This window comes from Microcaecilia unicolor, chromosome 1 (assembly GCF_901765095.1).
Source record: "Microcaecilia unicolor chromosome 1, aMicUni1.1, whole genome shotgun sequence".
NCBI classification, from domain to species: Eukaryota; Metazoa; Chordata; class Amphibia; order Gymnophiona; family Siphonopidae; genus Microcaecilia; species Microcaecilia unicolor.
The window spans coordinates 75588142-75614369 of NC_044031.1; the positions used below are offsets into that span (position 1 = coordinate 75588142).

Below are 26228 nucleotides of genomic sequence, written 5' to 3' on the forward strand. Positions count from 1 at the left end.
GGTTCCACCTCTGTTAAGGTAGAGCTAATCTTTTCTAAATAGCCCCTTCCCCTCAGAATGTTACCCAGTTCTTAACGAATGTAAATTCCTCTCCCTGCACCTCATTTTATTTACACATTGAGACTGTGGAGCTCTGCCTGCTTCTTGGATTCTGCACTTGGAGCAGGGAACATTTCTGAGAATGCCAATATGTCAATTTTGAATTTTGACTTTATGTCTAAAAGCTTAAATTTTAGCTTCTGGAACCACTTTCCCAATGTCACTGATATCTATGTGTACTAAGCCAGCTCCTCCCAAACATCGTCTAAAATCTTATCTAGGTGATGTGTGAGGTTTAGCCACCTTTGCACAAGGCAGGGCAATTGTCATGCACACCAGCTATTCTACTGTCTACATGCCAAATGGTTGAATTGATATACATAGAGGCATATTTTCAAAGCACTTAGCCTTCCAAAGTTCCATAGAAACCTATGGAACTTTGGAAGGCTAAGTGCTTTGAAAATATGCCTCATAGTAACATATAGTAACATAGTAGATGACGGCAGAAAAAGACCTGCGCGGTCCATTCAGTCTGCCCAACAAGATAAACTCACAAGTGCTACTTTTTGTGTATACCTTACCTTGATTTGTACCTGTCCTTTTCCGGGCACAGACCGTATAAGTCTGCCCAGCTCTATCCCCGCCTCCCAACCACCAGCCCCGCCTCCCACCACCGGTTCTGGCACAGACCGTATAAGTCTGCCCAGCACTATCCCCGCTTCCAACCACCAGTCCCGCCTCCCACCATCGGCTCTGGCACAGACCGTATAAGTCTGCCCAGCACCATCTCCGTCTCCCGCCACCGGCTTTGCCACCCAATCTCGTCTAAGCTCCTTAGGATCCATTCCTTCTGAGCAGGATTCCTTTATGTTTATCCCACGCATGTTTGAATTCTGTTACCGTTTTCGTTTCCACCACCTCCCGTGGGAGGGCATTCCAAGCATCCACTACTCTCTCCATGTAAAAATACTTCAATGGCTGCCCTATCTCTTTCCTCCAGGGAACATACCTCTGGGGAGACATTCTTGGTGCGAGAGGAAATTTCATTGCTTGGAGATCAAGTCGTGCCTATAGGATTACTTCCTACCTCACCAGGATGCTCTCCATTCCGGTGACCTTTCTCCTCAGAGTCTCAGACTAGAAGTGGGACTTCTCTGCCACATTTTTTTAGGTCTCCTGTATATGTCTCTATGCCTCTAACTTGGCTGGCTTAATACTCTCTCTTAAAAAGAGGACCAGTTATGTCCTTTGGACTTGGACTGTTATTCCCACACAGAAATATATCCATGTCACAGCATGTATCTCAGATTATAAATAAGGAAATACCACACTATACCAATATTGCTTAGTAGAGAGCCCATCTTGAGAAGGAACTTAGTGACTTCAACACCCAGATGCATGTAACCATCTGGGTGCTGAAGTCACTAAGGGTTATCATTCATTATCTAAAATACTGCTTGATCCAGGTGCTTCATTTGAAGTTTCATAAGAACTGTGCTTGATATTCAGTCAAAAGCGTTCCTCCCACTGGATACTGGTCTAGCCCAACTATTTGCAAACTAGGCAGTTGCCTAGGACAGGCTTGCAGGTAAGGCCTCTCACCCACCAGCATTGGAGACCTTAACCCAAAGGGAAAAGTGTTGCAGTTGATAGAAGATCACGCCTGTCACCCTGGGCCTGGAGGTGCTACATATGTCAGCATTCCGCCCATAGACCTTGCTTTGCTCTTTCTTTCTGGGTCACTTCTTACCAGTGAAAACTTTCACATGAAGCTCTGGACAGTATGAACTGAGCTCACTACAGGTTTAACTACACAGGGGAAAACTTCTGGGGGAATTAAATCAGCAACTGAGATGGTTGAACCTATGTTCTGAGTCAGCAGCAAGTGCAGATTGAAGAGTTGCACCAGAATATTCAAATAGTAAATGAAATGACGGCAGATAAAGACCTGTATAGTCCGCCTAGTCTGCCCAACAAGATAAACTCATTTTACATGTTATGCAATACTTTACTTTATACCAGAGTTTGATTTGTCCTTGCCATTTTCAGGGCACAGACTGTAAAAGTCTGCCCAGCACTCTTCTTGTACTAAAAGTTCTGAAGTTAACGTTGAAGTCCCAGTCTGCCCACCACTGGTTTTGCTTCCAAATTACCGGTGTTGCCACCCAATCTCCGCTAAGATTCTGTGGATCCATTTCTTCTAAACAGGATTCCTTTGTGTTTATCCCACACGTTTGAATTCCATTACTGTTTTTATCTCCATCACTCCCGCGGGAGGGCATTCCATGTATCCACCACCCTGTCCTTGGAAAAAATACTTCCTGACATTACTCCTGAGTCAGCCCCCCTTCAACCTCAGGTCACGTTCTCTAGTTCTGCCGCCTTCCCATCTCCGGAAAAAGTTTGTTTGCAGATTAATACCTTTCAAATATTTGAACGTCTGTATCATGTCACCCTTGTCTTCCAAGGTATATGTGTTCAGGTTGGCAAGTCTCTACTTGTACGGTTGGCAGTGCAAATCCCATACTATTTTTTGTAGCTTTTCTTTGCACCACTTCCAGTCTTTTTACATCTTTAGCAAGATACAGCCTCCAAAACTGAACACAATACTCCAAGTGGGGCCTTACCAACGACTTGTAGAGAGGCATCAACAACACCTTTCTTCTGCTGGTCATACCTCTCTCAATGCAGCCTAGCTTTCTTCTGACCACGGCCGCCACCTTGTCGCATTGTTTCTTCACCTTCAGTTCCTCAGACACCATCAACCCCAAGGTCTCTCTCCTAAGTTGAGCTTACTAATCTCTCCCCTCCTGTCCGGTATATTTCTTTTGGGTTTCTGCACCCTAGTTGTATCACTCTGCACTTCTTGGCATTAACTTTTAACTGTCGGCCCCTCAACCATTCTTCTAAGGTTTGGAGATTCCTTCTCATTGTTTCTGGTCCCTCCAGTGTATCCACTGTATTGGCTATCTTTGTGTCATCTGCAAAAAAGCAAACCACATGTATATGGCCTGCAGATCTGCTCATTCAGTCCCTTTACCTGAGGCAGTGCTTAACTGTGTATTCATGAGGAACCTAGGGCCTTTAAGAGAGTCTCATCTAATTTGCCTGGCTTTTACTTCCTTCCACGATCCTTTGAATTAAACAGGGGGCAAATAGGATTGGTTTTTTGTTTTTCCTGAAGTTTGCCTCGTTATAGTTCTGAGACCAGTAGGATTGGCCAGTATGCAGTAGTTCTACAGTCTCTCCATAGAGATGGGTTAGAATAAGAAGGCCTTAGTGGCAGCCTTTAGAACAGCCAGGTATTTTAAAATTATTAACTTATTAGGATTTATTTACTGCCTTCTTGAAAAAAATGTTTCAAGGCAGTCAGTGTACATTAAGAATAAGTCAAACATAGGCAATATACATTTACATCAGTAAAAAATATTCAAATAACGGTACAAGGTATGACATAGTATGCTACATTAGTGTCATCACAATACACAAGAAAACTTCTTAATAGAAAGTATAAGAGTGCAAACAAAGATGGAACATATAGATAAGATAGCGTAATAGGGGTTAAAAAATAAGGGGACTAATTTAAAGAAAGTTTCACATGAAGTCAGGCGCATAAATTATGATCTCAGCTTACCTTTGCTTTTATTGATTGGCAAAAGAGTCAGATTGTTTCCTGGTCTTCCTTCTGTTTTTCCTCTTGCATCCCTAATCCTAGACCCATGGATCCTGTCCATGTATCCTCCTGCTGTGGTGCCTCCAGATTTCTGGTAAGATGCCACTCTTTTGCTACTAGTTTTAGCAAAAACAATCCACAATTCTGCCTAAGCATTGCAAATAAGATTGTGCCATTGAACCACTGCCTGTGGTAATGCAACGTCATGGTCATATATATTCGTTGTCGGGACCTGAAACCAAGGCCATGTCATATTATATTATGGAAAATCTGGCACAAAGCTTCATCCATTCTTTCAAATTCCAAGCCAAGGTGAGGTGTATTTTGTTCAAAAAAAAGGGTGAATCTCTCAGGTCCTGCGTTACCTCAATAAAATGCCTACTAAAGGCAGTTTTCTTTGATAGAACATGTACTCTGAGTCAGTGACATTAGAAAAGTGAAAATAAATTTTGTTTAGTTTTTTTTAAATGACTGCCATTTGAATGTGGTGTATCATGCTATTGGAAGGCAGGGTATAAGTGATCTTGAAAACTCATGTTTATCATCTTTGAAAAATGCTTTTCTCAGTTTAGTACAACATACTGCAAGCTACAAGGATTCCAGTTTTCTGTCAGACAAATACAGCTAATAGTACTCTAACCACCATAATTTATTAAGTGAAAATAATGTAACCTGCTGAGTAAATATCAAAAGTGGGGGTATTTGACTTTATACCACAAGATAGTGTGATAACTGCATAATTCTTCAACATTTCAGCCTCAGGTATAGGCTAATTATGTCTAAAACATGTGAAATGTTTATCAATAAATAATTAACCCCAGAAAGCACATACTCCACTTTCGATACCTGTAGTGTTTAGGCTGTAGGACATGAAAAACATCAAAATTGTGAAAAAAATTGCATAGTCCCATTCTACTGACCTTATAGTACACAAACCCTTCAAAATGAAAGTTGTTCCTCCAGACATTTGTAGCCTTTACCTCTGTTATTTGTAACCCTACTTTTGGTACCTTTTTGCTCAGAGGGTCACATGTAGAAATGATTATTTTCTGATTTTCTTACTACTAAATGTTTTACCTGATTAAAATGTATTTAAACTTACTTATATTGATTTTTTTTTTTTTTTTTTAGTCCCATGCATTCATGCTCAGGGTGGGTTTCAGTTAACACACGCACAATACATGTATATACTGAAAAATATAGTTTTTCTGTAAGAGAGTCTTTTTTATGAAAGCTTTTTTTTTTTTTTTTATTCTGCAGCAACCGATCAGAAGTCTATTTCAACAACAACACATCCAGCCACTGCTTCCCTTACCGCATTCACATCATTCTGCTCCTCAAGAGATGTCTACACAACCTCGGGTGGAAGCTCCTAGAATGATGATGACTCCACCTCCAGTAAATCAGCAGCAACCCAAGAACATACATATCAACCCACATTTTAAGGGAGCAGTTGTCACACCTGTGCAAGGTAGAGGTTTGTATACTTTCCTGTACAATGAGGTTTCTTTTTCAGTGTTTGTTAAAAAAAAAAAAAGGCACTAGTAGTTATGTCACTGCAAGACTTTTTTGTAGAGCAGAACCTTAGTTATAGAGAACAAAAGGCACTTTAATGTAGAATTTCTTTTTAACATTGTGTTATGTGGGAATATTACTAAATCTGATGAAGCACAATCATGTACCATCCTTCATCAAAAATATTTCTATTTGCACATATTTTTACACTTTTTTTGTTAAAATCATCATTTGTAGTGGATGATATCCATGTGAATTACTATATTTAATTTATTTTGCACATTTATAGACTGCTTATATCAAAGCACTTAAACAACAAACAAACAAACAGAAGTGCCCCCTTAACAACAAAGCACATATAACAAATAGAAAACCAAAAAAGGGGGTAGACCAATGTGGTTCCAAAACAGCTGATTTATTTAAAAACAAAAAACGCAGATCTACGTTTCAACGTCACGTGCCTGCCTCAGGAGTCGAGCAAAATTATATAAAAACAAAAATTCCCACAGGTGAAAATATACCAGCCACAGATGATAATTGTAAACATAAGACTAGAGTTTAAAAATGCAGCATCTATAATGGACAACAGTAAAATGCACTGAGTGGTAAGAACATGGAAACTAAAAGCAAATAATTTATGACAAGCAATGTAAAAAGACATACATAAAAATATAATGTAAACCCAAGGGCTAGAGAGTCCAGTAATGTAGCATCTCTAAAGAACAAGAATAAAATGCACTGAGCGGTAAGACCATGGGGAGTAAAAGCAAAAAGATCCATCACATAAATAAAAATGTAAAAATCAGGAAAACTAAGTGTTAAGTTTGAAAGAGATGAACAAGATTATCATAGAGGAAATATTTACCCATTGTCTACAGCAAGACTATATAAAAGGAATAAGAACTTTAGGGCCCTGTTTACTAAGGTGCACCAGCGTTTTTAGCACGTGCACAAAGTTAGAGTGCTAAAAGCACTAGTGCGCGTCTAGCTCGACTTAGTAAACGGAACCCTAAGTGACAATCAGCGTATTTCTGGTTCCCATAACAATAATAATAAGTCTATCATTCTGAGAGTATGCCTTCTAAAGGCAAGAGTGAAAAGAGAGAATACATTTCTGAGGATCTTTATACCTCTCCACCCTCTACTTCTACACATGCCCCTCATGCCCCTGTGTCATAGGTTCTTATTTCCTAACTTGTCAAGGTCATCTACAAATGAACAGTTAACCACCACGGGTAGTAACTCCTCCTGTCCACTCTTCCTTTTTAGAGAAAATTAGGGAACCTCATCTTCAAAGAGATCAGAGATATATTCCTCCCCCATGTCCCAACAATTGTCAATATCAACCTACTTTGCATCAGTACAATCCACAGTTTGAGATAGATGTTCTGATTTGTAATCTCTCATCTGTATCGCTTAACAATAAATGAACTCTCAGTTTTGCAACAAGATCTTTCATTTATCCCTACTTCCCAGTACAGTGCATTTCAGACACGTATTGATCTATTACATTTTTTTCATAAGCTACAAATAGCTCATGTTTTTTCTAAGGCTAACACTCCTTATGTTGATATGTCCATTTTAAAGAATTTATCCACATGGATACTGTCAGGTCCTTTTGATCCCTGAATTTATACTTTTAAACTGTGTGGAAAGAGAAGTTGCCACCATAGAAGGTATCAAGAAAAAATGCTAATTTGTCAACACTAGAGTATCGGGCCATTCAATCTCTGTCTAAGAACAGAGATTTAGTTATTAAATCAGTGGGTAAGGGGAGTGGAATTGTGGTCCTCGATAGAGAAAATTATATACGGAAAGTAAACAGACAGTTAAAGGACTGTGAGTTTTATATTCTCCTTACTTGAGATCCAACATCTATCTTACAAAAAGAGGTTCTAGATCTAGCAGCAGGTGCCAGTTTAAATCTCCAGTAGTTCCCACAATTTACATCTTACCTAAAATACATATTCCATATCATCATGCTGATCAATCCATAGACTGGTGGGTTGTGTCCATCTACCAGCAGGTGGAGATAAAGAGCAATCCTTTCCTCAGCGACCCTCCAGACCGGTCAAGACGCGTGGGTTATGTCCTCCTACCAGCAGAGGGAGACTGAGAAAACACTAAGCTTTTGAAGCCTGTATATATAACCTGTGCAGAACCTCCACTAGCCAGTATTTTCTCAGTCTCAGCAGAGGTAGCAGTTGACAGCCTGTGCAGTCTCCAATAATCTGGTGAGGTAGTTTGTCATTGGGTCGTAGGATTTTTTCCTTCCAAACTTTATTCTGTTGCAGTACCCTGTACGTGTGTGTAAAAAAAAAAAAAAAAAAAAAAAAAAAGTGCTTTGGGGCCCTGGGTCTGGTGGGGCCCAGTTTTTTCCCCCTGGGGTGTTACACCTATGTTTGGGTCCCTCCCCCTGTGCTGCTCTCTATTTCTGTTTGCTTGGCAGCTTTGTGCCTCGGCTGCTTTCTCAGTATTGTAGCCTTGAGTGCCTTACAATTTCCAGATGCCAGAGTTAGAGTACTGTGCCTTTAAGGTCAGTTATTGTATTTCATTTTGCTTGCCAGCTTTGTGCCTCGGCTGCTTTCTCAGTATTGTAGCCTTGAGTGCCTTACAATTTCCAGATGCCAGAATTAGAGTACTGTGCCTTTAAGGTCAGTTATTCTATTTCGTTTTGCTTGGCAGCTTTGTGCCTCGGCTGCTTTCTCAGTATTGTAGCCTTGAGTGCCTTACAATTTCCAGATGCCAGAATTAGAGTACTGTGCCTTTAAGGTCAGTTATTCTATTTCGTTTTGCTTGGCAGCTTTGTGCCTCGGCTGCTTTCTCAGTATTGTAGCCTTGAGTGCCTTACAATTTCCAGCTGCCAGAGTTGGAGTACTGTGCCTTTAAGGGCATTTATTTCTTTATTTTCAGCGGGGTTTAGATTCCTTGCTGGAACGAGGGAGCAGCGCTTTCTTCAGTGCTTTTGCAGTGTGAGTGAGATTTTGGTTTGGCGCGTTTGCTGAACAGCTTTTCCCGTCCCTCATGGTTTATGGCGGCCCAGCTCCTCCGATGTCGCGCGTGCTTGTGGCGAGGGGTAGAGGCACCGGGCGCTCAGTGTAGCTTTGCGGTGCACCTATAAAAGTGGCTGTGGCTCCCCCCGACTTGACCGCGGAGGGATCGATGGTGTCGGGAGTCTCCGGGTCAGCGAGAGCGTAGGCAGGGCCGCTGTCAGCGGGAACAGTTTCGGCGGGAACAGCCGCCATCTTGAGTCCGACACGGCCCGTGGAGCCAGCTGTTTTTGGGCCTGCGGCCTCCGTTTTTGGCACAAAAGGGCCTAATGACGGTCCAGGAATGGTGGGCTTTCCTCCAGATTTTGTCTGGACGCGGTATCAGGCCTGGAGATCGGGACCCCCTCCCCCCCCCCCCCCCCAATTGGAAGAGGGGGCTGTTTTCTGCTTGGCTGAGAGACCACGGTTAGAGTGGTCAGAGGACAGGCAATGTTTTTCTCCTGTAGCTGCAGAAGCTGCGCTTAGTGATCTGGGGGAGTCAGATGGAATTGACGGCTCTCAGGAGCAGGATTGTTGGATTCCTGGAGAGGATCCTTCAGTAGTGCGGATTTTCCATAAAGATGAGCTGTCAGAACTCATAGATCAGGTGTCGTCCACCCTTCAGTTTGGTCCTGAGGAGGCTTTGGGGGAAACTGTCCAGGATCCGTTGGTGAAGGGCATTCAGCGTCAGGCGTGATCCTTCCCTATGAACAAGGATCTCCGGGAGATGATTTGTCAGGAATGGGATTTGCCGTGTAAGGTGGCAAAGGCAATGGTGAGGCTTTATCCCCTCCCTCAGGACGATAGGGATTCCTTTAAGGCTCCCATGGTAGATGCAGTAGTGACGGCAGTAATTATAGCTACGGCTATCCTGGTTGATGGAGGAACGGCCCTCCGTGATCCTCAGGATAGAAGGTTGGGATCTTTTCTCAAGCGTAGTTTTGTTTTGTCGGCTCTAGCCCTGCAGGCCTTGGTTTGTGGGGGTCTGGTAGCTCGGGCATGTTTTCGTTGGGCCGAGAAGCTCCTGGATGATTCGGTAGATGTTGCTTCATCCTTTTTGTCTGAGGCTTTTATGATTTGTTGCGTACTTCAGACAAAAAATATGGCTATGGTTGTGGGTCTCTGCCACTTAAGGGAGCTATGCTCTTTGGAGAAGATTTGGACAAGTTAGTGTGAGGTCTTAGTGATACCAAGGTTCTATGGCTTCCAGATTTTCGGTTCAAGGCAGGGGCCAGAACTAGTTCCTCTCGGGGACGGTTTAGGGAGGCTCAGCGGTATAGGCCGGGCAGATCGAGTGGGACCTACCCCTAGCTGTCTGTTCGTCTGTCCAATTTAGATTGTAAGCTCTGTTGAGCAGGGACTGTCTTTTCATGTTAATTTGTACAGCGCTGCGTAAGTCTAGTAGCGCTATAGAAATGTTTAATAGTAGTAGTAGTAGGACCTCTAGGGGTCGGTTTTTCCAGCGCACACAGTTCTTTCGTGAGAGTCGTCGCGGAGGGCGTGGCTTTTCCGCGGGAGGTTAGTATTCAGGCCGCAATTCCCAATGAAGGTGTGGCGGCTTAGGCTCTGTTGCATGTTGGGGCTCGGCTGAGTCTGTTTTACCAGAGCTGGGCCCAAATCAGGTCAGATCAGTGCGTTCTCAAGGTGTTTCGAGGCGGATATGCGCTGTAATTCGAAAGCTGTTCTCCCGAAGTGTTTCTGGAATCCCTCTGTCGGTCTTGGAGCAAGAGGGCAGCAGTGAGGGACACTCTGCGGTGGCTGCTCGCGTTGGGAGCCGTGGTTCCTGTTCCTTCAGATCAGCACCGCTCAGGGTGCTATTTGATCTATTTTGTGGCCCACAAGAAAGAGGACACTTTTCGTCCCATTTTAGATCTCAAAAGGGTCAATGCGGCACTCAAGGTGCCCTCTTTCCGAATGGAGACGTTGCGGTCGGTCACTGGTGCGGTCTGGAAAGGAGAGTTTCTCACTTCCCTGGATTTGACGGAAGCTTATCTTCACTTTCCTTCGTGCGGCCTTTTGGTTCCAAGTTACAGGGTCCGATTCGTCGGTTCCTTGCAGAGAAGGCGCCGACGGCCCATACTTATCGTCAGGTCCTGGGCCTGATGGCGGCGACCATAGAGGTAGTTCCGTGGGCCAGGGCGCACATGCGTCAGGTACAGTCAGCTCGGCTCAGTCGTTGGTCCCCTCTGTCGCAGGACTTGGAGAGGTGTTGTCCGCTGTCGGTGGCCCCTCGTCTCAGTCTTCGATGGTGGCTCAACCCGCGCAATTTGGGAGTCCCCACAGGGGCTGGTAATGGTCACGGATGCCAGTCTGCAAGGTTGGGGGGCCACATTGTCTCAGTCAGGTAGCTCAAGGCCGGTGGTCTCGGGCAGAAGCAGAGTGGTCCATCAAACCGGCTGGAACTCGGGCCATTCGGGTGGCGCTCCAGGCCTTGCCGTCGGTGGTTCGCCACAAGGCAGTCCGAGTGCTCTGCGACAACGCCATGGCAGTAGCGTATGTCAACCGTCAAGGGGGGACGAAGAGCCTTGGCGGCGCAGTTGAACTCATCCTCAGGCTCTCTTGGCAGCGCATGTGGCCGGGGTAGGTCACATAGATGCAGATTATCTCAGCAGGCACACTCTAGATCCCAGAGAGTGGTCTTTTCTTCGGTCAGTGTTCCAGCGAGTTGTGTCGGTCTGGGGACTTTCGGTGATAGATCTTAGGGCAACGGCTCGCTATGCGCAAGTTCAGAGATTTTTTTTTTTTCAGTCGCTGAAGAGACCCTCGAGCGGAGGGAATCGACGCTCTTCTGTTGCCTTGGCCTCGGGAGTGGCTGTATGTGTTTCCTCCGTGGCTGTTAGTCGGTCAAGTAATATAGCGCATCGAACATCACTCCGGTCGGGTGATTCTGGTGGCTCCGGATTGGCAGCGTCGACCATGGTACGGAGACCTGGTGCGGTTGGCAGGGGCGGCGGCCCTGCCTTTGTTGGGATCAGTTCTGTGTCAAGGCCCGATAATCAAGCCGGATCCGGCTCGGTTTTCGCTTACGGCTTGGCTCTTGAGCGGCACAAGTTGAAGAAGAAGGGGCTTTCGTCCAGTGGCTTTGCTACGATGTTGAGTTGCCGTAGACGATCCACTTCCTTGGCGTAGGTCCGGGTTTGGAGAATCTTTGAGCACTTGTGTGAAGACCATCGAGTTCGGCCGTTTCGCTCTTCGGTGGTGGAAGTTTTGGAATTTTTGCATGATGGTGTTGATAGGGGTCTGGCCTTGTCTACACTGAAGGTTCAGGTGGCAGCTTTGTCATGTTTTCGTGGGAAGCTTCAGTGAAAGTCCTTCGCTTCTGTGCCTCAGGTAGTGCGTTTTTTGAAGGGTGTTAAGTTGCTGCGTCCGCCTCAGTGACGGATGGTGCCTCCGTGGGATTTGAAGCTAGTTTTGAATGCTTTGATCAGGCCTCCGTTTGGGCCTCTGGTATCGGCATCTTGTAAGGATTTATCTTTAAAGATGGTCTTGTTGGTGGCGATTACTTCAGCACGGAGGGTTTCAGAGCTTCAGGCTTTGTCTTGTAGGGAACCATTTTTGTCCTTTCTGAGGGAAGGTTTCGTTGCGGACGGTGCTTTCCTTTTTTGCCCAAGGTGGTTTCCGAGTTCCATGTTAATCAGGTCATCTCTCTGCCAGTGTTCAGTGATATGGCTGGAGATTCGGAGCAACGTGGTATTGCCAAGCTGGATGTCAGGAGAGTTTTGAGTTGTTATCTCTCTGGAACTCAGGACTTCAGAGCCTCTGACCGTTTGTTCGTTCTTCATGGTGGCCCAAAGAAGGGTGCAGCGGCTCCTAAGGTGACCATAGCACGGTGGTTGAAGGAGGCGGTTGCATCTGCTTACTTGGTGAAGGGTCCTGTGGTGCCTAGTGCTGGTCTGCTCATTCCACTAGGGGAATGGCAGCCTCGTGGGCGGAGAATAGTATGATTTCTCCATTAGATATTTGTCGGGCTGCGGTTTGGTTTTCGTTGCATTCCTTTGTGAAGCATTATAGGATTCCTGTGCATGCGAAGGACGAGGTGCGCTTTGGGGCAGCAGTTTTGACCTCTGGCCTTAGTAGGTCCCTCCCGTAAGTTAGTTACTGCTCTGGTACGTCCCACGCGTCTTGACCGGTCTGGAGGGTCGCTGAGGAAGGTGAAATTAGATCTTACCTGCTAATTTTCTTTCCTCTAGACCCTCCAGACCGGTCAAGAGCCCGCCCTGTCTGTATTGGAGGCCAGGAGGTGTGTTTGTTGGATAATTCTTGGCTGCTGTAGATTGTTGTTTCTCTAATTGCAGACTCTGTTTATTTCTGTTTTGTGATAGGAGTCTGGGACAGGTGAGGCTCTTCTTTGATAGTCCACCTGTAGAAGCCCAACTGTTTTATCAAAGGCAAAGGAACATGTTTCCGTAAGAGCAAGCGGAAGATGTTTCTTGTTTTTGCAGTTTACTGTGACCACGTACAGGGTTGCTAGTTGTTGTTAGTGTTTTTTGTTTCTCTGCTTTGTCAGGGTTATACTGGCTAGTGGAGGTTCTGCACAGGTTATATATACAGGCTTCAAAAGCTTAGTGTTTTCTCAGTCTCCCTCTGCTGGTAGGAGGACATAACCCACGCGTCTTGACCGGTCTGGAGGGTCTAGAGGAAAGAAAATTAGCAGGTAAGATCTAATTTCACCTTTGCCTCCCTATATGTGGTCATGTGCTGCCGGAAACTCCCCAGTATGTTCTCTATCTCAGCAGGTGGTGGTCACACACAGCAGCAGCTCTGGCTAGGTCTCCAAGCCTAATTTTTAGGTTTTGTTGAGTACCTGGGGTTGAGGGCTCTTCTTGAGCAAGTGCAAACCTGGTGGCGCCAGGTCCCTCCTTTTCTCCCCCCTCCCGCTGGCTCCGTTAAAAAAAAAAAATTTTGGGACGTCCTTAAAGGCGTTTATTTCGACGTTTATTTAAACGTTTATTGCAGCTACTCACTGGGACTACAGCTCGGAGCGAGAAGCAGGTAATTTTTACCTTTTTATAGCGGGCAGGGGGTTCCCCGATCGATCTCCACGTGGCCTATGGCGTCGGAGGGCGAGGGCGTGAAGAATCGCTCCCCGGACCGCGTGTGCGCTTCTAGCGGGGATGCGGGGGTCTTAAAGTCTGATTCGCCCTTGTTGGGTGGCAGTTCGGAGGCCGGTCAGTGTCCCGGGTCTCCCTCCGGTGCGGCAGTTTTTCCCGCCATAAACGCCCATCCCCCGCTGCTCGCCTCCGCCATCTTGGCCGGCCACTCTGCTCGGACGGCTTCTTTTTTTTGGCCGCCCTTGAGCTGGGAGACGTTAATGCCATGGCCGCCCTTGATTTGGGCGACGGCAAAAAAGCGGCTAAAGTTAAGCGCCGTTCTTCCCGCGCGGCTCCTTCGCGGAGTGTCGCGCCGGACGCCATCTTGGATGCGCAGCATGTTTCTCCCCCGCTCTTCCGAGCGCCGGTTGAGGGTGCGTCTAGGGCTGTGGCCCAGGCTGCTGAAGTGCACAGTCTGGGGGGTTTCTCCCCCGAGTTTATTTTGCTGCTGCATCAGGCCTTCCTTATGCAAAACGCTGCCCCTTCTCCCTTGTCCGATAAAGGGGTTGAGGCCCCTGGAAGTAAACGCCCTCGGGTGGATTCCCAGGCCTTAGAGGACGCTGTTTCCTCTGATGTAGATGAGGGCAGCGTATCTGAGTTCTCCCAACGGTCCTTTGGGGATTCCTTGGAGGAGACGGATTCCCGCTCGGATGGAGCGGATGACCCCTCTGCAGCGCAGATCTTTCGCTCAGAGGATTTGCCCAACCTGTTAGTGCAGGCCATGAGCATTTTGAAGATTTCCTCTCCAGAGGACGTCTCTCCCTCAGCCCCTGTTGGCTCCGCCATTATGCTGGGGACGAAGCGCCCGCCTAGAACCTTCCACGTGCATGATGCCATGCACACCTTAATTTTGGCTCAATGGGATGTCCCGGAAGCAAGCCTCAAAGTGGCTAGGGCTATGTCCCGCCTCTATCCTTTGCCTGAAAGTGAACGGGAGGCCTTTCTTTGGCCTACCGTGGATTCTTTAATCACTGCGGGACTAAGAAAACGGCGTTGCCGGTGGAAGGTGGCACGGCCCTAAAGGACGCCCAAGACAGAAGATTGGAGGCGGCCTTAAGTTTGCAGGCCTCAGTTTGCGGCTCCTACGTGGCCAGGGCGTGCCTGACGATTGTGCAGCGGGCTTCCCCCTCGGATCCTTCCTTGAGGGCTGATTGGCCGGCCCTGGAATCGGGCTTGGCTTATTTGGCAGACTTACTGTATGATGTCTTGAGAGCCTCGGCTAAAGGTATGGCTCAGACAGTCTCTGCGCGGCGGTGGCTTTGGCTGAAACATTGGTCTGCGGACCACGCCTCTAAGTCCCGCCTGGCTAAGTTGCCTTTTAAAGGCAAGCTGCTCTTTGGGGTCGAGCTGGACAAAATTGTGACCGATCTCGGCACGTCTAAGGGCAAGAGGTTACCAGAGGTCAGGGCTCGGGCCAGTGCTCGCCCCGGTATCTCCAGAGGACGGTTTCAGGAAGCCCGTCGGTACCGCCCGGGCAAGTCGGGCTCCTCTGCCCCCTCTTCCTTCAAGAGGAACTTCTCCCCCAAGCAGCATTCCTTTCGCAGAGACCGCCGTCCCGGAGGTGCGCCCTCCGGTCCTCCCCCAGGGTCTCGTACCCAATGACGGGGTCCTGGTCCATGGCCCAGTGCAGATTGGAGGACGCCTGTCCTCGTTTCTGGGCGAGTGGACCAGGGTAACTTCAGACGCTTGGGTGCTGGAAGTCATCAGAGACGGCTACAAGCTAGAGTTCTGCCGACCCTTAAGAGACGGGTTTGTACTCTCTCCCTGCAAGTCTCCGGTCAAAGCTGTGGCAGTGCAGCAGATCTTGGACAACCTGATCCGCCTGGGTGCGGTCGTTCCGGTGACAGAAAATCAGCTTGGCAAGGGACGTTACTCCATTTACTTTGTGGTACCAAAGAAAGGAGGTTCTGTACGGCCTATCCTCGACCTCAAAGGGGTCAATCGGGCCTTGAAAGTTCGGCACTTTCGCATGGAGACTCTCCGCTCTGTTATAGCGGCAGTGAAGGCAGGGGAGTTCCTGGCATCCTTGGACATCAAGGAAGCGTACTTGCATATTCCCATCTAGCCTCCTCATCAACGCTTTCTGCGTTTTGCAGTCCTGGGCCGACACTTCCAGTTCAGAGCCCTCCCGTTCGGGTTGGCTACTGCTCCGCGGACCTTCTCCAAAGTAATGGTGGTCATCGCGGCCTTCCTGCGAAAGGAAGGAGTACAAGTCCATCCTTATCTGGACGACTGGTTGATCCGAGCTCCCTCTTATGCAGAGTGCGGCAAGGCTGTGGACCAGGTGATTGCTCTTTTGAGCTCCCTGGGGTGGATCATCAACTGGGAGAAAAGCCAGCTGCGCCCAACTCAGTCCCTGGAGTATCTGGGAGTTCGATTCGACACCCAAGTGGGCAGAGTGTTCCTGCCAGACAATCGGATTGTCAAACTTCAGGCTCAGGTGGACCAGTTCCTAGTAGCCTCTCCGCTTCGGGCTTGGGACTATGTGCAGCTGTTGGGCTCTATGACGGCCACGATGGAAGTAGTGCCCTGGGCCAGGGCTCATATGAGACCACTACAATACTCTCTGCTGCAGCGCTGGACTCCGGTGTCTGAGGATTATGCTGTGCGCCTTCCCTTGGACCCAGCAGTGCGCAAGGCGCTGAGCTGGTGGCTGAAGACAGACAAGTTGTCTGCAGGGATGCCTCTTGTGACCCCGGAGTGGATTGTCGTCACGACGGACGCCTCTTTGACGGGCTGGGGAGCCCACTGCTTGGGAAGGACAGCGCAGGGGCTCTGGTCTCCTGCAGAGGCAAAGTGGTCTATCAACCTCCTGGAACTCAGAGCCATTCGGTTGGCGCTTTTGGAGTTCCTCCCGGTACTGGCGTTGAAGCCAGTACAGGTCCTGTCGGACAATGCCACGGCTGTGGCCTATGTCAACCGCCAGGGAGGTACCAAGAGCGCCCCTCTAGCCATGGAAGCCATGAATCTATGCCAGTGGGCGGAAGCGAACCTGGAACAGCTGTCAGCTGCCCACATTGCCGGAGTCATGAATGTCAAGGCGGACTTTCTCAGTCGCCATACCTTGGATCCCGGAGAGTGGCAGTTATCGTCTCAGGCGTTCTTGGACATCACGAAGCGCTGGGGCCAGCCGAGCCTAGATCTGATGGCGCCATCGGCCAATTGCCAAGTGCCGCGCTTTTTCAGCAGAGGACGGGACCCTCGATCTCTGGGAGTAGATGCTCTTCTCCAACAGTGGCCGACACAAGAGCTTCTCTATGTGTTCCCGCCCTGGCCCATGTTGGGCAGGGTACTAGACCGGGTGGCAAAGCATCCGGGCCGGATAATCCTGGTGGGTCCGGACTGGCCCAGACGTCCCTGGTATGCGGACTTGATCAGGCTCTCAGTGGATGACCCTCTGCGGCTGCCAGTGGAGCAGGGCCTGTTGCATCAGGGTCCCGTGGTGATGGAGGATCCCTCCCCCTTTGGTCTTACGGCCTGGCTATTGAGCGGCAGCGTCTGAGGAAGAAGGGCTTCTCAGACAAGGTCATCGCCACTATGCTGAGAGCGAGGAAGCACTCTACTTCTACTGCTTACGCCAGGGTTTGGCGTACCTTTGCAGCGTGGTGTGAAGCAGGCTCACTTTCTCCCTTCACTGCTCCAATTTCTTCAGTGCTGGCGTTCCTGCAAGAAGGTCTGGAAAAAGGCCTGTCGCTCAGTTCCCTTAAAGTCCAGGTAGCGGCTCTGGCTTGCTTCAGGGGCCGCCTGAAGGGTGCTTCCCTGGCTTCACAGCCAGATGTGGTACGTTTTCTCAAGGGAGTTAATCACCTGCGCCCTCCTCTGCACTCAGTGGTGCCTGCGTGGAATCTCAACCTGGTGCTAAGAGCCTTGCAGAAGCCGCCTTTTGAACCCTTGTCGAGGGCATCTCTGAAAGACCTGACGTTGAAAGCAGTCTTTTTGGTGACTTATCACTTCAGCCAGAAGAGTTTCCAAGCTCCAGGCACTCTCATGTCGAGAGCCTTTTCTGCAGTTCACTGAGGCAGGAGTGACTATTCGCACAGTGCCTTCCTTCCTGCCCAAGATTGTTTCTCGCTTCCATGTGAATCAGCAGCTCTGTCTCCCTTCCTTTCGTAGGGAGGACTACCCAGAGGAATACTCTGCTCTCAAATATCTGGATGTGAGACGAGTCATCATCAGATACTTGGAAGTGACCAATGATTTCCGGAAATCGGATCATCTGTTTGTCCTGTTTGCAGGTCCTCGTAAGGGTCTGCAGGCTGCTAAGCCTACAGTGGCAAGATGGGTCAAGGAAGCCATTGCAGCGGCTTATGTGGCCGCGGGGAAGGTGCCGCCTATCCAGCTGAAGGCTCACTCCACTAGAGCTCAGGCGGCTTCGATGGCAGAGGCCAGGTCCGTCTCCTTGGAAGAGATTTGCAAGGCGGCAACTTGGGCATCGGCCCATACCTTCTCCAGGCATTACCGCTTGACTGTGGCTGCTCGGGCGGAGGCCCGGTTTGGAGCTTCAGTGTTGCGGTCAGGGATTTCAATGTCCCGCCCTGGGTGAGTACTGCTTCGGTACATCCCACCAGTCTATGGATTGATCAGCATGATGATATGGAAGGTAAAATTATGTATCATACCTGATAATTTTCTTTCCATTAATCATAGCTGATCAATCCATAGCCCCTCCCAGATATCTGTACTGTTTATATTCTGGTTGCATTTCAGATTCAAGTTTAGTCTTCAGTTTTTGTTCAGGAGGACTTCGTGTTCAAGTTTTTTCAATTGGATTCTTCAAGAGTTGAGACGAGTTTGTGTTACATTGAGCTGCTGCATTCCTCTCCCCTCCGTTTTACGGGGCTGGATTGAGACATAAATTCTGCCGGCGCTCCCTCCCGCTTCGTGCGGCTGTAGGGCAGCTTTGTACCCCTCCCGCTTCGGCGGTGTTAGGGTCATTCAGCTCCTCCCGTCCTCCTGAGTCCTGCGGATGGAGCTTGGATATCGACATACTGAGGAGTTTCCGGCAGCACATGACCACATATAGGGAGGCAAAAGGATTGCTCTCTATCTCCACCTGCTGGTAGATGGACACAACCCACCAGTCTATGGATTGATCAGCTATGATTAATGGAAAGAAAATTATCAGGTATGATACATAATTTTACCTTAGTAATCCGCCAGGTAGACTCTGTTTCTGGTAATGGGTCCATTTTAGAGCCTTTGTCCAAATTTGTGGATTTCTTTCTTCATCCATATATTCCTTTAATTGATTCTTTCATTAAAGACTCTACTCATTTCATTAACATTTAGATGATTGGACTTTGATTTGTAAGACACTCTGTTACAAACTATGGACATTGATTCATTATACAAAACTATTCCCCAACTTGAAGCTTTGATAATAGTTAAAAATACAGTGAAAGGAAGAACTACTTATCGTAGAATACCAAATTTTTTGATTATGACATTGTAACCATTGCACCTTCCAAAAATTATTTTCATTTTTTAGGTCAATATTACTTACAGATAAGTCACGACCATGGGGGCTACAATGGCCCCTGATTTGGCGAATGTGTATGTGGCACCTTTTGAAACCACTCATCTGAAAGATATGCTTAAAAATGAAATATGTCTATATTAGCATTATATAGATATTTTCATTACATTGAAGGGAGATATAGAAAGATTGTGATTGTTTCATGAATGGTTGAATAGCAAGAATCCTAATCTTAAATTCAAAATGTCATATGATAAAGAGTAAATAAATTTTTTAGATGTCCTAGTTAAGAAATCTGGTAATACTATTGCCACATCAAACATATAAATGGCAAGTGACCGACTCACCTGCAAATGCGCAGTAGAGACTTCCCTCTCTGTCCTACCCTTGCGTCAAGACGTGATGACGTGAGAGGGCGGAACAAAGAGGGAAACGGAGTCGGAGTCACTGTCGGACACTGCCGCCTGGAAACGAACATCGTGCGCACCAACCTCCACCCTCCCCCCCATCCCCGCCGCCGTTCCCGCCCTCCTCCGTATCGGGCCCCCTGCACTGACCTTACAGCGCCTCTCACCTCTGTGTGAAAGCGCTGCAGGCAGGGCTGCTGCCTGCAGCGCTTTCACACGGAGGTAAGAGGCGCTGTCAGGTCAGTGCAGGGGGCTCTGCACGGAGGGGGGAGGGAGCGGCGGCGAGGAGGGTAGCTGGAAATCTCGCCCGTTTTAACGGGCTTAACGGCTAGTCAATATATAAAAAAAACCCCACAGATTGCAATACTTAGATTACTCATTGTTGATTTTTAATCTTGAATTGATAATGAATGTGATTGTTGCTCGGACTGCATGGACTGTTCAGGTCTTTATCTGCCATCACTTACTATGTTACTATTCTAGCTTTCATAGTAGGAATTTGAAACGTAATCTCCCATTATGTCAATTCTTATATTTATGAAGGTTATGCAGTAACCCAGTGGATTGTAATGCACAAGCAGTTGCTCTAGCCTCTATGTTTAAGACAAGGGGATATTCTGATAAATATATTTTATAAGAATATCACAAGGCTAGAAACACCAGCAGAAAAGAACAAAGGAAAGACAAAGGTACTCTAAATTTTGTATGTACTCTAAGATACTCACATTTATCTAAAGATATTTGTAAAATAATTCACAAATGTTGATATATATTGGAAGGCCACAATTGTTTTAAAGATATGAGACTAATTGTGGCCTATTCGCGAGAGAAAAATCTTAGAAATTATTTGGTACCTTCTGTTCTTCCTGAGTTGTCTTTTCAAGCTCATTTTCAAAGCACTTAGCCTCCCAAAGTTCCATAGAAACCTATGGAACTTAGCCTCCCAAAGTGCTTTGAAAATATGCCTTGTCTACAATTCCAGTTGAATTTAAGGGTCATGAGAAATGTGAATCTTGTAGCGTTTTGCTCATTCCATGAACATTAAAGAATTAATTCATCTGACTACAGGATAAGTATATTCATTACAACCAGTGCTTTTTTTGTAGAAAAAAAGGTGCCGGTACTCATTATGGGCAGCATCACCACATATGGCTCCACCCCTATGATAGCCACACCCCTTATCCCGGCCATGGCGCATATAAACAGACATCATTGAAAATATTATACTAGTATAGGAGAAAAAATAACATGATGTTTGTCATTATAAATAATTTCTGTAAGCTGTTACTGCGCCAGTATACCCAGTGCAAAATAAGACAGCAGATGTAAATTCTCAAATTGGACATATTCCAAACACTAAAATGAAAATAAACTGATTTTTTTCTACCTTTGTTGTCTGGTGACTTTGTTTTTCTATCCATATTGGTCCCAGTCTCTGATTCTGCTGCTCTCTATCTGTTCTCTTAACTCCGTTTCCAGGGCTTCCTTTCCATATATTTCTTTACTTTCCTCCTTCCTTCTTCATTTCTTGCCCTACATCCATAAGTAAAAGCTGGGTTCTCGTCCGTGGAATTGACTGGAGGAGGTATAACGTGGATCCAGCTTTTGCTTATTTTCTCCATCCATGTGCAGTTTTTTTCCTCTCTTCCCTTTCCCTCATCTCCATCCATGTGCATCTTCTTTTTTCTTTCCTCCCCTCCATCCATGTCCAGCACTTCTCCTCTCTCCATCAGTGTCCAGCATTTCTCCTCTCTCTTCCTTCCCCTGTATCCATATAAAGCAATAATTCTCTCTGCCTCTCCTCCATCCAAGTTCAGCATTTCTTTTCTCTCTTCCCTCCCCTGTATCCATATCTATATATATAAAAGGCAACCCCAACGTTCTGAAGCCTCCACGGAAGTTGAGGCGCCCGAGATATCCGGTGTGCCCTGGAGTGTCTGCACCGCCCTCGCGTCAAAACGTCATGACGTTGAGGGCGGAGCTATAACACTCGAGGCCCGAAACTGAAACGCCACAGGCACGGCCACGGAGGCGCAGCAAACAAAAAAAAAACCAAAACCCTACCCACACACAGCGACGCCAACACCGAACAAGGCAAGTAGCTCGGAGGGAGGGGGCCCCTTGCTAGCGCCCGTTTCATTGCCCTCAGAAACGGGCATTTATTCCTAGTAAAGCAATAATTCTCTCTCCTCTCTCCTCCATCCAAGCCAAGCATTTCTCTTCTCTCTTCCCTCCCCTGTATCCATATAAAGCAATAATTCTCTCTCCCCTCTCCTCCATCCAAGTCCAGCATTTCTCTTCTCTCCCCGCCAATCCCTCCATCCATCCATGTCCAGCAATTCTCCTCGCTCTCCTGCTCTCCTCATCCATTTCCAGCATTTCTCCTCTCTCCCCTGCCCTCCCATCCATGTGCATCTCTTTCCTCTTCCCTCCTCTCCATCCATGTCCAGCATGTCTCCTCCCTCCCCTGCCCTCTCCTCCCACATCCAGCAATTCTCCTCTCTCCCCTACCCTCCCCTCTCATCCATGTCCAACGATTCTCCTCTCTCCCCTGTCCTCCCCTTCATCCATGTCTAGCGAATCTGTTCCCTGACCTCCCCTCCCATCCATGTCCAGTATGTCTCCTCTCTCCCCTGCCCTCCCCTCCCATTCATGTCCAGCAATTCTCTCTTCCCTCCCCTCCCTTTCCATCCATGTCCAGCGATTCTCCTCTCTCCCCTGCCCTCCCATCCATGTCCAGCGATTCTCCTCTCTCCCCTGCCCTCCCCTCCCATCCATGTCCAGCGATTCTTCTTCCACCAGCCCATCCTCCACTGCCTGCCTGCCAGCCAGTGAAGTGATAAAGGCGGCCAGCGTCGGACTTGGCAGCGTGAATGGTGCCGCGATAGAGAGAGGCTGGCAGTGTTGGAGCTTCCCTCTGCCAGTCCCGCCTATGCGGAAACAGGAAGTTGAAACAAAGTAGGCGGGACTCGCAGAGGGAAGCTCAGACGCTGCCAGCCTCTCTCAATCGATGCACCATTCACGCTGCTGAGTCTGTAAAAAAAAAAAATAAACAGTAAGTAGGGGAGTGAGAGTATGGGTGCAGGACTCGCCGGGGAAAAAAGGGTGCCGGTACACCGTACCGGTGCATACCGGCACAAAAAAAGCCCTGCTTACAACACCTTGAATTGCAGTAGTTCCTTTGTAGTATATATAATTATGTTCCCATGTCCCAAAATTTAAGTTTGGAAATAATTGAGCACCATAGTTGCTTTAGTCGTAATATATAATCAGCACCTTTGGTTCCACATTGGCATGAAAGTGGCCATGCTATTAGTGATTTAAAATTTTTTGTACTAAGAATTATTAAACAAAGATGGAGAGGAGCAGACAGAGATTTGATACTACTTAGAGAAGAAGAAAAATTGATATATTCTCTTAATTCTGTAACAGTCTGGTTTGAACATGGGAGTTGACTAGAAGCCTTTTTATTATATCTTATTGTGTTATCAGCTAACATAAGTGCATTGGACAAATCCCTCCTCTCAGTACCCTTCTCCACCACCGCCAACTCCAGGCTCCGCTCATTCTGCCTCGCCTCACTCTATGCTTGGAATAAACTTCCTGAGCCCTTACGCCAAGCCCCCTCCCTACCAGTCTTCAAATCTTTGCTCAAAGCCCACCTCTTCAATGTTGCTTTCGGCACCTAACCTTTATACCTTTCAGGAAATCTAGACTGCCCCTATTTGACTGACTGTACATTTGTCCTTTAGATTGTAAGCTCCTGTGAGCAGGGACTGTCCTTCTATGTTAAATTGTACAGCGCTGCGTAACCCTAGTAGCGCTTTAGAAATGTCAAGTAGTAGTAGTAGCATTGAAATATCAGAAGTATAATAAAGCAATATCACATAGAGGCATATTTTCAAAGCACTTAGCCTTCCAAAGTTCCATAGAAACCTATGGAACTTTGGAAGGCTAAGTGCTTTGAAAATATGCCTCATAGTGCATTATATCACAATGGTATAATACAAGAAACATTTTCTTACTTTTGTCCACATAATTTAAGTCAAGATACTGAGAAGTAATTTCAGGTGGAAATAATGCTGTAAATTAAATTAAACTAATTTACAACGGGAGGGAGTAACGGATGTACACAGCCGATAATCCAGCATACTTATCTAAGGGATTGCCTCCTTGGCAGGGACAGCCTTTTCCTTTGATTCAATAAACTCTAATAAGTTCTTGGGAGTAAAGAAGATATAATTCACCAAATCAAGAGAAATACAACATTTACAAGGAAATCTCAGCACGAATGTGCCTCCTAATTTTAAAACCCTAGGTTTATATGACAGAAACTCTCTTCTTTTGTGTAATTCGTGCCAAGTCAGGAAACACTTGAATCTTTTGTCCCAAGAAAGAGTCATTAATATGACGAAAATATGACCGAAGAGTATTGTTTCGGTCAAATTCAAGGGCAAAAGTTACCAACAATGTAGTTTTTTCTGAAATCAATTCAAGAGAGTTCTCCAAGAACTGCTACTACCAAGAATTCAGTTAAGTTTAATGTAGGGCCAGGAGCTGTTTGAGATTGCTCTTTTGATTGGATAGGTATACCAGTTATGTATTGGGTTCTCGTTACAGGGGGATACCCCTCCACTGGGACCCCCAATACTTAATTGAAATATTTTTTAAGTATATCTGTTGCATTTATCAAAGGTGATTTCGGAAAGTTCAAGAATCTCAAATTATTTCTGTGCCCATTATTGTCAAGATATTCTACTTTTCTATCTTGGATTTCTCTTTCTTTAATCAAAACTGAAGTAATATTCTGTAGTTTTTCAACCTCTCCTTCTATTTTCATAATTTTAACTTGCTCTTGAGTATGATCGAACAAACTTTGACCTTTTTCAGATCCGTTATTTCACTTTTTACTGAGGTGTTCATCAAAAGTAAAGTGTTGTTCACTGCCTGAATGGCATCCCAAAGTGTATTCATAGTTACCACTGCTGGTCTCGTTAAGCCTCCAATAGGCACGGTTGCAATCTCCTGAGAAATAGGAACAGCGCCCTGCACTGGATCCTGTGTTGGTATTTCTTTTCCCGGGGTTGAAGTGCCCATAGGTCCTCCTCCTACGAGTGCCGAAGGTCTGGATGATTCCAAGGCCTCAAGCTGTCGTGACCCCACGGACAACAAATCGCCTCCGGGTCGCGGAGGAGCAGTGAAGGAAGGAGGACTCAGCGTCACTCCTTCTATGCTGCGCCCGACACCCTGAGAGGCCGAGTCTATTGAAGTGGGCATTCGTTCTCCAAGGGCCCCCACTCGAAAGCTCTCCAAGGTCATCTGGCGGGTGGCGAGGATTGGCCTCGGAGCCATGGAGGAAGGAGCTGTCGTTTTTCCCTTTCTCTTCCCCATACCAAAATCAGGAAGATCGATCCTCGCGCCAGAGCGTTTTCGAGTCTCAGGAGCTAGGGAGCCTCACTTCCGTTCCTGTCGCCATCTTGACTCAATTCTTTTGCTTTTCTATTTACTAGAAAGGTAAGTGAGGTGATGCATACTCACAGGATGGATAGCATCTTAACAGCATACAGCCAGTTTAAGGGGCCAAACACATGGTGTTGCAACTAGGTTAAATGGGGAAAACCAAGTGTATAGAAAAAATTTGAGAGTGCGAGGGCTGCCGGAGGCTCTCAGGGAGCAAGATATTGTGACTCGAGTACAAAAATTGTTACCAGTTATAGGCCAAGCTGCAGAATGCCCTCTTTCATTTCAAACAGGTGCACTGAGCCTTAAACCCCCAGATTGGCCCTGTGATATAATTGTGTGTTTCCTCCCTTTTCCTTTCAAAGGAAGTATACTGCAAGCTGCATGGAAAGTGGAACCATGTAATGATGGAGGGAACAAAAGTGGAGCTTTTTATGGACATTTTTTATTTACTAAAAAAGCTCTGAACAATTGAGAAATTCTTTGACATAACCACTTTTGGGCCTTTACCGCAAGCATTGATACTTTTCAGAATTGATTATTGTAATCTTGCTATTATAGGTTGCACTAAAACAATTATTGGACAATTTCAGATCACAATACTATAATTCTGTAAATACATTCTCTTTGTAATTCGATTCTGCAACCCCTTTTATCTTAATTTACATTGATTGCCCATCGAACCCAGACTATGCTTCAATTAAATACGATGTTTTTTTAAAATTCTTCATGGAGAGGCCCCACCATGTATGAATGTATTGTTACATTCTTTCTTGAGTCAAAATCCTTATTTACGTGACCCTTTATTATGATGTCTGACAACCAAAAGGTTGCTTCTATGAAAATATTACAATCTTGTTTGCCATATCAAGCTGCTAATATATGGAATTTATGACCATTGTCTGTTCTAGAGATTATTTACACTTTAGAAAAGCATTAGTTTTTTTTTTCTGTTCCGAAAATTTGTGTCTTGAAGCATTAGCTTGTATTTAGTTTTTATGATATAATTTGAGGAATTTTATTTTGAATTGTATTCCTGAATGTTATGGTTCAGTCTTTTATATTTTGTTATCCGTATTGCACTATGAAGGTATTTTTGGAATATAAGTTTTCTTAGTGTAATGTAATAGGGAATTTAAGAGACGTCATCCATTGCATCATTGCAAACAATGTGTGATACCATTGGCATTATCCATTTGACTTCTTATTTGTTCTTGCTAACAAACTATCTAAAGTGTCAACTCCTTAACTGCTCTGTGTGGCCAAACTGTGGAAGGATGACCCAGCGCATTCTCAATCAACAGTAAGTCAATGGTGGTGACTGAAGAGATCAGAAGTTCAGGCTGCAATACCCTGGAATTATGTGACCAGCCTGCTTGGACTGTGAACTGCAAATGGTCACTGCATGTTACTCTTCCATTTGATATCTGTTGGCTGACTGATCTACTATTTACTGTGATAATACTGTTTCCTTTAACTTAATGTTATGATGTTTAGTTTATTGTATGTTATTAGTTTGTTTCTTTGATGCTGGAATAA

The 26228-nt window shown here is 46.3% G+C and overlaps 1 protein-coding gene across 7 annotated transcripts in view; it reads left to right on the plus strand.

Annotated features, from left to right (window-relative positions):
* Positions 1–26228, plus strand: part of RBM33 (RNA binding motif protein 33) — a 453495-nt gene that overhangs the window by 163789 nt on the left and 263478 nt on the right. For 5 of the 7 annotated variants that reach the window (XM_030198521.1, XM_030198536.1, XM_030198551.1 and 2 more), the window contains one exon: positions 4973–5189. In XM_030198521.1, coding sequence (XP_030054381.1) covers positions 4973–5189 — 217 coding nt within the window. The remainder of the gene's footprint in view (positions 1–4972; positions 5190–26228) is intronic. The other 2 variants (XM_030198543.1, XM_030198566.1) reach the window with 1 other exon arrangement.